Source organism: Perna viridis, chromosome 1, assembly GCF_037379345.1.
Source record: "Perna viridis isolate PV_CMFRI_1.1 ecotype Kerala chromosome 1, ASM3737934v1, whole genome shotgun sequence".
NCBI classification, from domain to species: Eukaryota; Metazoa; Mollusca; class Bivalvia; order Mytilida; family Mytilidae; genus Perna; species Perna viridis.
In genome coordinates this window covers 21,627,200-21,640,710 of record NC_142445.1, presented here as the reverse complement: position 1 = coordinate 21,640,710, position 13,511 = coordinate 21,627,200, and the positions used below count along the sequence as shown (strand labels likewise).

The 13,511-nt window shown below is 31.5% G+C and overlaps 1 protein-coding gene across 1 annotated transcript; it reads left to right on the top strand.

Annotated features, from left to right (window-relative positions):
* Window positions 1–284: 284 nt before the first annotated feature.
* Window positions 285–11,567, top strand: LOC148627770 (F-actin-capping protein subunit alpha-like). The gene is made up of 10 exons (XM_088578452.1): window positions 285–339; window positions 3,943–4,006; window positions 4,611–4,662; window positions 5,622–5,685; window positions 6,320–6,390; window positions 6,866–7,081; window positions 8,149–8,233; window positions 8,565–8,636; window positions 9,431–9,493; window positions 9,834–11,567. The coding sequence occupies exons 1-10, from the start codon at window positions 301–303 to the stop codon at window positions 9,978–9,980; spliced, it is 873 nt and encodes a 290-aa protein (XP_088434578.1). The 5' UTR covers window positions 285–300; the 3' UTR covers window positions 9,981–11,567.
* Window positions 11,568–13,511: the final 1,944 nt, after the last annotated feature.

The following is a 13,511-nucleotide window of genomic DNA, read 5'->3' as shown; positions in this document are numbered from 1 at the left end:
TATGAAGAGTATAAATTGTTCAAATTAAAAATCACAATGAGATGAGGGATGAATTATATAATGGACGACTTGACTAAAAATACTATTATTCATCTCGACCTTGACCCGGAAGCAGGTGCCCGAGAAGATTATTTTTTCGGGATTTGACCCAAATTGAGGATATTTCCAACATTTTTTGGTGAAGCAAAGTCACTGACTATTCGCAATATTTACACCTGAAACTACTTGTCAACTGTTGTAGAGTATTGTCCCCAAATTACCCATAGTTCCGTAGACAAGAAGGCGTGACAAATCGAAAACATGGCTGACTATGGCGAGCCGATTTCCGATACGGAAAAGGTAAACATTATTACATGCTCAAATCAGACATAAAAGCAATTTTAGTATGCAGTAATTAAAGTAACTTGATGGAACTGAAGTGTCCATTTATTTTACGCTAAGCTTCCATAGTTAAACTATGAAACCGAGACGTATAATTGAAGTTTCTGATCACTTCCGCTTTGTTATTGTTAGACCGTGTATTGTTTTCTTTAATTATACATTTACAAGAAAACAGCATTTAAAATACTGACCAGTCATTGTGTTGTACTGTTCTAAACTCTACTGTGTCATATTTAGTATGTTTGGTGTTTTGAGTTGTTGTGAAATAGAATGTCTTATTTGACAAATAGTTGTCATCTGCAATGTACATTTATACATGTAGAGAACACAATTATTTAAACAGGGATATTATTCTGACAGGATCAGTAGTTTATTTTTGCAATTTTTTTTTTCTCTATGCAATGATGTTTTACATCTAACATTCGCTGCTTTTTCCAAACTGATGACACATTAGTTGTTGAATATAGAAGAATTTATGTTTATTGGGTCAGGATTTTTCATCAAATAAGGAAGTTTTCTATCCCTCCTCCATTATTGATTATTTCTACTTATGTTAACCAAAGAGTTATTTTGGGTGCATATTTTAAGAACATGGTGAATAATGTGTTATATTTTGTTATCTCTGACTTATTAAATCACTTTTTCACAAGTTTTATCCAAAGTTACCATAGGAGCTGTAGTGGACGCAGGGTTGTAGCCCTGTATCCATATCTCTTAAAAATGACAGTGTTGCTTATTTTCCCGCAACTTCCTTAGTTTTGAATCTGGATTTGTTTCTGGCAATGGTTGTATGTCACAGGTTGATTTTTCCAGTGTTTATCTAGGCCAATTTAGAATTCTACCAATGTTTTTGCATTTACAACACTCTCAGGGAAGTTGTTCCATGGGTCTACCACCCTGTTCTTGAAAGCATATTTCCTAATGTTGAGCCTACTTTGCCTCTTCAGTTTTTTGTTGTGACCCCTTGTCTTGGTATTATCATCATGCAGTAGCATTTGTGATGCTACCTCTTCATTATACTTCACTTCACTGTCAGTATCTTTTAGGTTCCTATCATATCCCCTCTTAGCCTTCTGTATTTCAATGAAGGCATATTTAGTTTCTAAAGTCTTTCTGATTACTCTAGGTCCTTTAATGAGGGAATAAGTTTTGTGGCTCTTCTTTGCACATTTTAATGCTTTCTATGTCACAGGCTGTATATAAATTCCAAACAGCTAGTTGAACTTTATTTATCTATCGGTATTGTATATTCTCTTTATTAGGCCCATTGTTCTGTTGGCTTTGTTGTTTATGTTTGAAGAAATTTAATCAATTGTCTACCATTACTCCAATGTCCTTTTCACCATTTGATTGATCTAGAGGGACCTGACTTCCTGAGTTGTTGTACAGGTGGTACATCCCACCTCTTATTATGGCATTTGTTTTCCTGAAATGGACATTGTCTTGCATTTGTTGGGGTTAAATTTTTCAACAGCCATTTGTCCTAACCAATCTTGTACATTTATAACTAGGTTATCTAGGTCTGATTGTGGATTATCTCTATCACTTTGATTTTTAATTTATTTACATGTATATATTTTGGTATCGTTTAAGAACAAGTACAGGGTTTTAGCTAGGTTTTTGAGGGCTTTAGTCACTTTTTCATTGAGCACAAACGACATATTATGGGCAGCAGAATTTTGTAAATAGTCAGTAGTAACATTAACTAAATACATAAACACTCTTAATATATTCATTTTAAGTTTATAGGTACAGGCATAACAATAAATACAATAAATATTACAACAAAATAACTATTATTTTCTACGTGTGTTACTTAATAAAATAAAATAGTTACTATTAGAAAAATAGTAAAATAGAATTTTGTTTACATCATGACAAAGCTTTGATGCATTCAGTCTAAAAATAGCTACTATTTGACATAAGCTACTATTATGGTATGATCTGACACTCAACTAATAACAGAAAATCCTCCTGTCATTTGCCAAACACCACACCTCAAAAGCCCTCTTCAACCTAAAACTCCTCAAATCAGAAGGATAGAGACAGATCTTTAGAGAAATGATTGATGAAACCTTGAGTTTGTTCGTAAAATAGGTCTTGATCAGATAGTGCCTACTAAAGCCCCTCTCAGTCACCTGAATATAACACAGAAACTAGACAGATAGAAAAGAGGTTGGCCACATTGGCATAGTCAACTGTAGGATGTTGCACTCTGTTAACGGTTGCTGCGTGATATCTTACTGCTGGGTGGTAATTTTTTAGTGACCTTTGTCCCCAGATCATGAGTAGAATTGAAGACATTCGTAATCATTGTGATTTTGTTTCAAGAAGAAAATAGAATCGTAAAATAAATATTTATCGTTGATTAATACTTCCCAACTGTCTGCCATTGCATATAGATTAATTGAAATCCATTAGATGACCAGTCACACGTCGGAGACATCGTTTTTGTGTGCATTTAAATTTTTAAAAATAGATAGCTATATACAGTTGTATATACGTTGTGAGGTTCTTGAAGGTTTTTTTTTTATATGGGAGTAAAATTGGTCGGTATCCATTAAAGATCGAAATCGTTTAACACGACTAATCCTTAAAATAAGGATATATATAAGTTATATTTTAAACGTACTTAAAAACAGAAATGTTTCGAGTCAACTCAAGGCTTTTTTCGGCGGTCGAACACGACCGGCTGAAGTTGAGTTAGAACCCTGGGATTATCTTTTGTGGTCCTAATGATCAAACGATTGATAAATTGTTGTTATTTTAAAGGATTATTATCGATGCACATATCAGGGATGCCAGGCTAACAACAATAAAATGTATTTCACACCTAGTTGACCAGGTAATTACCAAGCTTAGGGTCATAAACTTGTCAGAGCGTAAGGCTGGGTGACGGTTGACAGTTTTTAACAACATTTTTATTAATGGTGACGAAAATTTCTCTGAAATACTTTTTGAATGGATTTTTTTTTTATACACAATTCAAATTTAAAGTGACAAAAGCAATCTTAAACATTTTCGTTATTTACGAAATCCTTTCATAAATGGCAAAAATGACGAGAGCTAGCTAAATCACTGCAAGTATTCTTCAGCTTTGACACATTCTGGCATATCATTTTATGTAAAGAAATGGGTAGGTCTCAATCCCTTGTCTTATACCACTGGTGATGTTGTGGCTTGGAGATGTTTGTCCATTGACTGATACTCTTTGATTCTTATTGTTGAGTAGATCTTTGTCCCAAGCTATAACTTCTTTGCTTATGCCATGGCATTCCATTTTATGTATTAGCCGTTTGTGTGGAACTTTGTGAAACGCTTTCATAAAGTCCATATAAACTGAGTCAATGGTACCTCCATTATCCAAAATCTCAGTCTACTCATCCATGACTTTCAATAGCTGAAGGGTGGTAGATCTGCCTGCTATGAAATCAAATTGTCCTTTGCTGAGTAGTTTGTTTTCTTTCATGTGTGTTGCTATTTGTTTTTCCATAAACTTGCCAAGTGTTGTTCGTTTTTTTTTTTTTTTTGTGTGGTTTATATGCATCATTTTAATTACAGGTGAAGATTGCCTCAGACTTTATTTTACATGCTCCACCAGGAGAATTCAATGAAGTATTTAATGGTGAGTAAAGTTCTGTGATAAAGCAAAACACCTATGTTGAGTTAGGACTTAAATGTCAGTCCCTGTAAGAATCAGGCCATAGGTTAAACATGGTATGAAAAAAAACCATCATTCTGATAGTGTAATTTGACTATCTGCACCATCAGAATCAAGGAAAAAAGACAATATTGTCCATATCATGTTGGTACATTGAGTTATGATTTCATTGAAATGCACTGATAATGAACATTTCAAGGGCAGATAACCTCATTTTTCTTATATTCTATTGAAAAATTTCTGAGTGAATCCAGTGATGCAGAGATCAAATAATGGTCTTTTCAAATAAAGAGAGCATCCTAGAGTGAAATCATATTGTCAGATCGGTCTGTTTTTTTACCTGCACATTTCTGATTTTTCCAGTTCTGCCTGATTCTTACAAACACATTTCAGTTATTTGATAAATTGTTTGGCTTGTTCTTTGTGCTTTTATTTTGCAATTTGCCTATCAAGTGAACAATTTGTATGTTTTTTTTTTCATGTTATACAAAGTAATATGTAGATTACATGTACTTGACCAAAAAGACAAAGCACTTAAGTATAATTCATGATCTAATTCATTTTACAGATGTAAGAATACTGCTGAATGATGATAACTTACTGAAAGAAGGAGCTTCTGGGTAGGTTAACTTTAAACTTTTCAAAGTTATTGGAATTCTTAAAAAAATAAGTTTTCTACCCTGGGTTACTGTTGTCCACCTGCCATTTTGGTTTTTGATTGGAATATATTTGGGGTTTCTATTAGCACTTATGGACTTGACCATCTACTCAATATTTGGAGGAGATATCCATCTTGTATCTGAAGCATGTCCTTAATTTTTGAAACTTTCAAAGAATGGATATTTGGTAATGCCATTGTGTACCTGCTACTTTGATTTTTGATTGAAGTGAATTTAGGGGTCTCTTGGAATATGCATTTACTTAAGATACATGTAGATACATGATGTTCATTGTGGAGAGGATATCTGCAACACCTCTTTAATCATTGAAAGAAGAAGAATGAAGCTTTTCGGGAATAATTTAGTGATCCTGCTGTTTATGTTTTTGAAGTGAATGGAATTTTAGCTTCCATTAGCGGTACTAATTATGTTGTATTTTATTGTTAAATTTCTGACTGGAATGAATTTTGGATTTATATAAAACTTCAAGATCACTTGGAAATTCAGAAAGTGATTGAATACATGTATATAGTGTGGCAGATGGTATTTTTATGTGAGCCGTGCTTATAGTATTTCTAGTTTAACTTAGCAAGGTACATGTAACGTATTAATATAAGGATAGGAGATGTGGTATGATTGCCAATGAGGTAGTCATCTACCAAATGTCAAGCAACAGACAATAAAACTTCTACAGGTCACCACACAGTCTCCAAAGATGGAGTCATTTTGATCAGTATTGACAAAGCATTCGGTTATACAATTTTGATACATGTAGTACAGACAGATAAACAAAAATGTCTTGGTGATAACTTTTAACCTAAAAATCTTTTGTCTTTTGTCATGGCAAGTAAGTTCATATAAGTCATTCTTGTTACTGAGGAATTTTCAATGGTTAAAGGCTAAAAACTTTTGTCTTACAGAGCATTTGCACAGTACAACAAAGATCAGTTTACTCCTTGTAAAGTTGAAGGAAGCCAGGAAAATGTAAGTGTAAAGAAAGAGTGTAACCATTTCAAATTTGAATTATAAAAACTATTTATTTATGATAATTACTTTGTTAAGGAATAAAATGCTCATTGTTGGGTTCTTAAATGTATAATATGGATGCTTGAAAAGATTTGCACAATAAAACTCCTACTTAGGGTAAAATGCTAATGATGCAATGTTGGAAAATATTACCCTCATTTAGATATGTTGTTTTAAAAAAGATATTGAAAAGCAGGAGGTATATAGTAATTATGCCATTTTGCTGTCCCTTTGACCATCCTCAGTTCTAATCCCCACAATAAATTAACTTTTTACTTCAGAAATCAGTAATTGATTGACATTCAGTTTATACATATTAGGAAAAACAGTTATAAATAATATTGGAAATGCAAATGTATGGTTACAGTTTTATTTTACATCATGTAATCTTTTGAATTTTGTTCATGCTACAATGTTTGCAAGAATTAAAAACCCCCAGTAGTCACAGCAATCTGATTATGGAGGGGAGTGGGGGGAGAGTATCGCCAAGTGAGCTTTACATACATTTTTTTTTATAGTTTTGAATGCTTTTCATAAACACTCTTAATTTCTTCCTTTCATTTTTTTTCAACAAAGTCATATTTGATTTTAGGTACTTATAACAGAACATGGTGACTTAGGTGGAAGTAGATTTTTAGATCCTAGAACCAAGAAATCTTTCAGGTAATGCAGTGATTTGGATTAAAATTTGGAGAATGGACTATTTTTAATAATAATCAAAGTTTCAGTAGGCCTTTCTTTTACATCCACTGTAATAAATGCTCAGTTTAATGGGACATTTTCAGATGGGATTCAATTAATTGTGCATGGTCCCCTCTAATCCTAGGCACTAGGTAATGATTTTGTATCTTAAACTTTTAATACAGGCATTTTCACAGTAATTTATTAATCAAATTTTTATAAGTCAGAATATTTAACCATGTTCTATTGTACTGAAAACTGTGTTCAAAATCAGCTGATAAAAAAAACTGAGGTTCTATTTATAACATAATGATGTTAAAATTCACTCATGCCCTACGTACATGTATGTTTAAAAATAAAGGGAATTACAATGCTTAGGAACAAATGTATTTATTATAAGCGTATACTTCAGAATATCATTATCAAAGAAAAAAATAATCCACAATGTTTTCTTCAGATATGATCATTTAAGAAAAGAGGCTAGTGATTACCAACCTGGAGATATTGATAGAAATGCGGAGAAATGGCGAGCAGCAATAGAATCTGCATTTCAAGACTACCGCTCAAAACATTACAAACAAGGTGTTATCACTGTGTATGGTAGCAGTTCTGGTGGAAATATTACCATTATAGCTTGTTTAGAAAGCCATCAGTTCCAACCTAAAAATTTCTGGTAAATGTGACAATATTGTATGTTGAGTGTCTTGCTCATATTTTTTAAACTCAATTCATTGACTTAAAGCCTGTGGAGCATAGGCTATATTTTTCTTCTCCATTCTCCATCTCACTCTTTTTTAGTGTCTAAAGTGTTATACAAGTATGAAGTAATGGATTATTTTCTTTAAGGGTTGTTCTATTAAAAGATATGAAGTACCCAGGGAAGGCACTTTTTCACCAGGGAGTCACCCATAGAAATTCTATTGATGTTTTGTATTAAACTTTCTTTTGTCAAGAGACCTGAACACCCACCCATATACAAAGAATAAAAGTGCCTTCCGCCTTCCTTCCTATGTTTTACTGGAACAGCCCTAAGGTAATTTTTGAAAAATTTCTGTGCTTCGTTTCTTGCTGATAATGAACTGATTAAGAAAATTATTAGGTCAGGATTAAATAGACACGTTCCATTGACTGATCTTTTTTCTACAACTGTTGACATTGCTAGCTGGACAACTACATTCACATCAACCCATATGACAATTTTAAATGGGCTTTATCATATGTAACTCATAGCAATAGTTATTTCCAATAAAACACTTATGATAAGTGTTCCATTTGTAGGATATTATCAAGCAATATTTTGAATGAAAAGGCATTTTGTATTTGTTATAAATGATTAACTAATTAATTGAAAAAAAGATGGCTTGTTTATGATAGTGGCTTTATGGCATTATGGCTGTTAATATCTGGGTCAACTGACCTCAGCCACAATAAAGTCAATAACAAATACTATATCCATATTTATTCCTTATTCATTGAAGTTAATAGAAATTCGTGTTCTTATAAATGATTTACTAATAAAAAAAATATCAACTTGTTTGCCGAAGTGGCTTTATTCCTATTGATATCTTGGTCAACTGACCTCAACCATGATAAAGTCAATATCAAAAACAACATGCCATGTTTATTTCATATTCATTGAAATTAATCGGAATGCTTGCCTCCATAAGTATCATCTGTGAATTATAGTGATTTACATATGCATTTGAGAAACTTACTCTCGAATATGATTTTATTGTTCAGGAATGGACGATGGCGATCCCAGTGGTCAGTTACTTTCCCCGAGTCAGGAGGAAAGTGTGAAATGACGGGTATATTGAAAGTTCAGGTTGTTATTCTGATATTCTTTATTTAAACAAGACTTATTAAGGATATGTAGACACGATAAGTGAAATTGTGACTCTGAAACATTAATAGATTCCATGAGAAGTATCATGTTTAGGTTTCTATTAAATGCAATTGCTTATAACATTTGTTTTATATATGTGAAGAGTTTGGGATATTTTTGAAAAAAAAAAGAAGTTAAATAAAGCATTGGTGTTAAATAAATACAAGACATTGTTAACTACAGAAAATATAAACTGTGGTAATTTTATAGTGTGATTGCTGATATTGCAAATCTAGGTTGGCCTGCTGAGAATTTTTTTATCATTTTTCAGGTTCACTATTATGAAGATGGTAATGTACAACTAGTTAGCTCTAAAGAAGTTAAAGAGTCTCTTACTGTTACTGTAAGTATATGCTTAATTCAGTTCAGTATGAAATGTTAGTGTAAAATTTTTATTATAATTAAACTTACTATAATATTATTAAACGAAAGATTTTATAGATTTTCTTTATCCATTTTTAATAGTCATATTTAGATGTCAAACTTTTGGGGTATTTTTTGACAAAATTCTGTATATATTTGATGTTAGATTTCCTATTTATATGAACAAGTTAAGCAGAAGCTAAATTATATTTCCTTTTTTCAGTACTTATATATACATACACACACACACACACACACTACAGGGGTCAGATTTATCTCAAAAACTTAAATATGTGTCTCTTCTTCAGTTCTAAGAGTTCTACAAAAGTCTCTATTCTGTTTAAGTTGTTTGACAACTTTTAATTGGAGTAGCTGCCCTTGAAACTTTCAGTTGGTTTTATGATACTATTTATTTAAGTATTTGAGGGGCCACAATGTATGACTACTCCTTATTAGAGTTACTGCCTTTAAAATGCCAACAGTGCCTGGTAATTTTTGCATTTTTAGCTTATAGCTTGCAAATCACTATCTTATCTGTGTTGGATTTCACTATATGAAATGTTCTGTATGGCAAAAAGATTGTAGATCCAAATTAAATAGCGACTCTGTACTTGAGTTTTTGCCTAGTAGGTGAGCCATTCAGGCATTTTAAAGCCACTAGTTCTGTTCATGTTTATATCATTGGAAAAAATAGACATTAATAACGATGAATCAGGTGATAAAATAATGTATTGTTTTGTAATGTTTTTATTGAACTCCATTTTAAAATTTCAGTCAGATCATCAAACGGCAAAAGAATTTGTAAATATTATAGCTGATGCTGAAAAAGGTTACCAGGTATAATGAATTACTGTATAATCAGAAATTATTGCATGCATTTATTGCAATTTTATCATGTTTAGCCAAACTGTAATTACAATCGTGTTGAATTTTTGCATTAAAAAACATTGCAGAAATCTTTTACAGTATTTCTGAAAGGTTAAAATATTTGTTTTCATGAGTTACTGAAGAGGTATATGTTATTTATTTTTAAATTGCTAGAATCATTATTAAAAGCTCGGTATTTGCATTAAGAATCGTCAGTATTCATTATTGGAAATGTATTTCTTTATACTGGTATGTGATTTTATGTCAGATGTAATACCTGGATGAACAAGTCTCATTTTATATTTTTCAGTCTGCAATAATGGAGAATTACCTTATGATGTCTGATACAACTTTTAAAGCCCTACGTCGTCAGTTACCTGTAACAAGAACAAAAATAGACTGGAACAAAATTATAAGTTATTCAGTTGGATCACAGCTAGGCCAAGGGAAAAAATAGGGAACAAATCTATTCCAGTTCTGTATATGGCTTTAGAGTGTATGAGGATAGAACAATTGCGAATTATTTTCATTTTGCCAAGAAAGAGATGATGCAGTGACATTATATTGGTGCATTTGTTAGCAAAAAACACAATTATTGGCATATAAGTTGCAATAAATGTTGCCTTGGATATAGTAAATGATTAATTTTGTGAAGGGAAACTATTTATTTTATTGATGGGGATAACACTGTTTAATTATAGTTTTTCTTTAGTTTTATTGTTTCCAGTTCTAATTGAGGCTATAACATGTCGTTACAGGAATCCCAAGACACCTGTTACATGCATACCAATTTGGCAGATAAAATCAGATACTGCTATTTGTTACTTAAATTCTAGTCTTGTTCTTCATTTTAGCACAAAACATCATAAAAAGGGTTGGTGACATCATTGTCACATGGCAGAGTTTTATCAATGAGATGTTGGATGAAATTATCTTTAATATTCAAGAAACCAACTTTTGAAATTAAATTATAGTATCATAAAATGCATAAAAAGTAACAGATTGAACCTATACTACTGTTGACACTTTTTTTACAGTCATGTTCCATTAAATTTATATGTGTGTTTTAAGTTTTTCCTGTTCCCCTGTCTCATCTACAACTGTTTTTGATTATACAAATGGAGATTACTTATCGAATTGATAGGCATGTATATTTGATAATATGCATGTGTATTGTATATTTCTTTATTATTTATTACTGCTTGTATGGAGAGTTACAATGAAGACTAACATGCATGAAATTTTGCAAATTCAGACTTTTCAAAAATTATTAAATATGATCCTTTTTTTTTCAAAGTTATTTGCACTTTTGTAATACAATGTATACAGGAGCTGCCTTGTTGACACTTTACTTCATATTGTATTATTGTTTTTTGTAGTGAAGTAGTATATATATATAAACACGCACACACTAAAATCCTGAAGCCTTGAGTTTCTCTCTTCACAGAACCTATAAAATTCTACATAGATAAATAATATGTGTATAGGTATCTAGTTATACCTATAAAGATAGTTCTCAATATTAGATATAATTGCTTGATGAATATTTTTTCCATACTTGACAAGCCCAGTTTTATTTTGTTTCATAACTTATTTTTTTTCATGTATATATATATATATAGTATCATTTTTATTTATAGCATAATGGCATGCTATTTCACTTTCAGATTCAGGCTCCTCTATGAATATGTATTGCTTACATATTCCTCTTCTGTGAGATGCATTGAACAAGCTCGTGTTACAGTATAACTGGCAGGCTCTTGAAATTTGCATTTTATTATTAATTTTCATTACTTCCTTCTTGTCAGTGTAATTTTACTTTCTTTAGATCAGTGTAATTTTCCTTACTCCAGAACAGTGTAACTTGTTTAAGTCATTGCCAAACAGTGATGAGTGGTATTAACAACATGACATTTAAAGCCTCTTAAAGTATTTTATATCACATGTTATGTATTGGGGATGATGTATCCTGATTGGTTATGCAAGTGTAATGACTGAAAGACCAGCAAATTGATTTTATATAAATAATAAAACATTTACTCAATGCTGTAGTTAGTATTTTTAGGTGATACTTAATGATTGAAGCTGTCTTGTCAATCACATGGGTATTCCAGAAATGTGTAAAGTTTTACACTCCTTCAACACCAATTATGAAATTCAAATTCATTGTTCATTGTTTACAACCTTTTTACTTTCACTGTTTTCAATCTATGTCTTTGTGAGTACCATGGGTTCAAATAACAAAATACAAGTTTCTGCTTTATAGGTTTATGGATTATGTAGATTCAGCTGTATTTACGATCCATTTCTTGCAAGACCATTACATACGGGGTTCTTTCTGTTGAGATTTATCTGAACTGAGCACACTTGATGTATTTTTATTCACGTGCAAAATATTTGCAGTCCTATTATGGTATGGCTGCTGTTGTCAGTAAAACCTGGTTTTATGCAATAACTTGAATATTATTTGGGAAAAAATTTACCACTAGGTTCCAAACCATAAAAGGAAAGTTGAGAGTGAATTTAGGGGTTATGGTCCTAACCATTACAATTAGGGGCCAAAAACAAGCGTTTTGTAGAACTCTTATGAAAGTACATAGATGTTTGTGAAATTCATCTCAATATTCTATACTGCAAAGGTCAATTAAGGGACAGCATTTTTTCTGATGTCTAGATGTTGACGAGTAAAAGTGAATGGATCTCTTTGATACTGTGCCACAAGCTATCAGGGTTGATTTTGGAGGTTGTGCCCATTGAGGAAAAAGGAGAACTTGCTATTCTGGTCAAATTCATACCTGTGTTGGATATTTAATCACAATCAAAATTCAGAGCTGTATCAAACTTGAATGGTGTTTCCTTACACGCCCCAACTGCTCAGGATTCAACCTCTGCAGTCATATCAAGAAGTGCCCTGCAAGGAATTATATTACCATGAGGATCTTTGTCATGTTGACATACGTAGTCATAGACATTCTCTTGTAAATCTTATAATTATGGTAAACAAAATTATCATACCTTTTATTGATATCTTCATTCTGATTGATTAAAAATACTGTATATTTCAATAATGTGCATGTACAATATAAGTTGCAAGTTTACTCTCTTGGAAATCTTATAATTACTGTGTCATATAATATTCTGACCTATAAAAAATTTACCCTAGGGTTAAAATATTACAATGGTAACCAAAATTATCATACCTTTTATTGTAGTCTTTATTCTGATTAACTTAAAATATTGTTCAATAATCTACATGTACAGTATCAGTTACAATTTGTTACTGGTATGTTAAAAAAAAAAGAACCTGCTAGAAGTTATAAATTTTGGTTCTCAAATTGAATTAAGTAAAAGTGAATGAGGAAAGGTCCTTTATTTGGGGATCATAAACCATTTGTCACTTTAGTGAAATTTGACATTTTCTAACCACTTATAGAATGTGTTTTTTGTATGAAATGCTACAAGGCATAAGTAAAGACTGGTAAAGGTTTTGCACCTTTTAAGCATCTTTAAGACATATTTTAATGAAAAAAAAAGGATATTTAGATATATTAACTATCTAAAACAAATCTACTGGATTTCAAATTGTCATAAATACTACAACTTAAATATATTTTCAAGTCTGTACACATTTTCAAGCAAATTATGGGAGATAAACTTGTTAATAGATGTCAAGTATTAAATAAAAAATTAGCGTTGCATGTCAAGATCAGAAATGGTGCCATGTAGTTAATTTACTATGCTTTTATACACCATTCAACATTTGAATACAGGTAATAACTTTTAGTATAACATGTAAAGTAAGTAAGATTACTTGAAAAAACTGACTAAAAATTGAGATTTCAAACTGTAAAGTATTTTTAAAACAGTTCTAGTTCACAGTTTTCAAAAAATGTCATATGGTACATTACCGTGCAAAAGAAATGGGTAATCATATGGCAAGCTGTTGTGGAATTTATTACCTATTTATTGATATCAATAAATCATTTAT

Bases quoted from the DNA above. Each gene is read 5' to 3' on its own strand.
- LOC148627770 (XM_088578452.1), top strand. From the start codon at position 301: ATGGCTGACTATGGCGAGCCGATTTCCGATACGGAAAAG. The intron at 4,007-4,610 runs GTGAGTAAAGTT...TTCATTTTACAG, and splicing joins ATTCAATGAAGTATTTAATG to ATGTAAGAATACTGCTGAAT. The intron at 9,494-9,833 runs GTATAATGAATT...TATATTTTTCAG, and splicing joins ATGCTGAAAAAGGTTACCAG to TCTGCAATAATGGAGAATTA.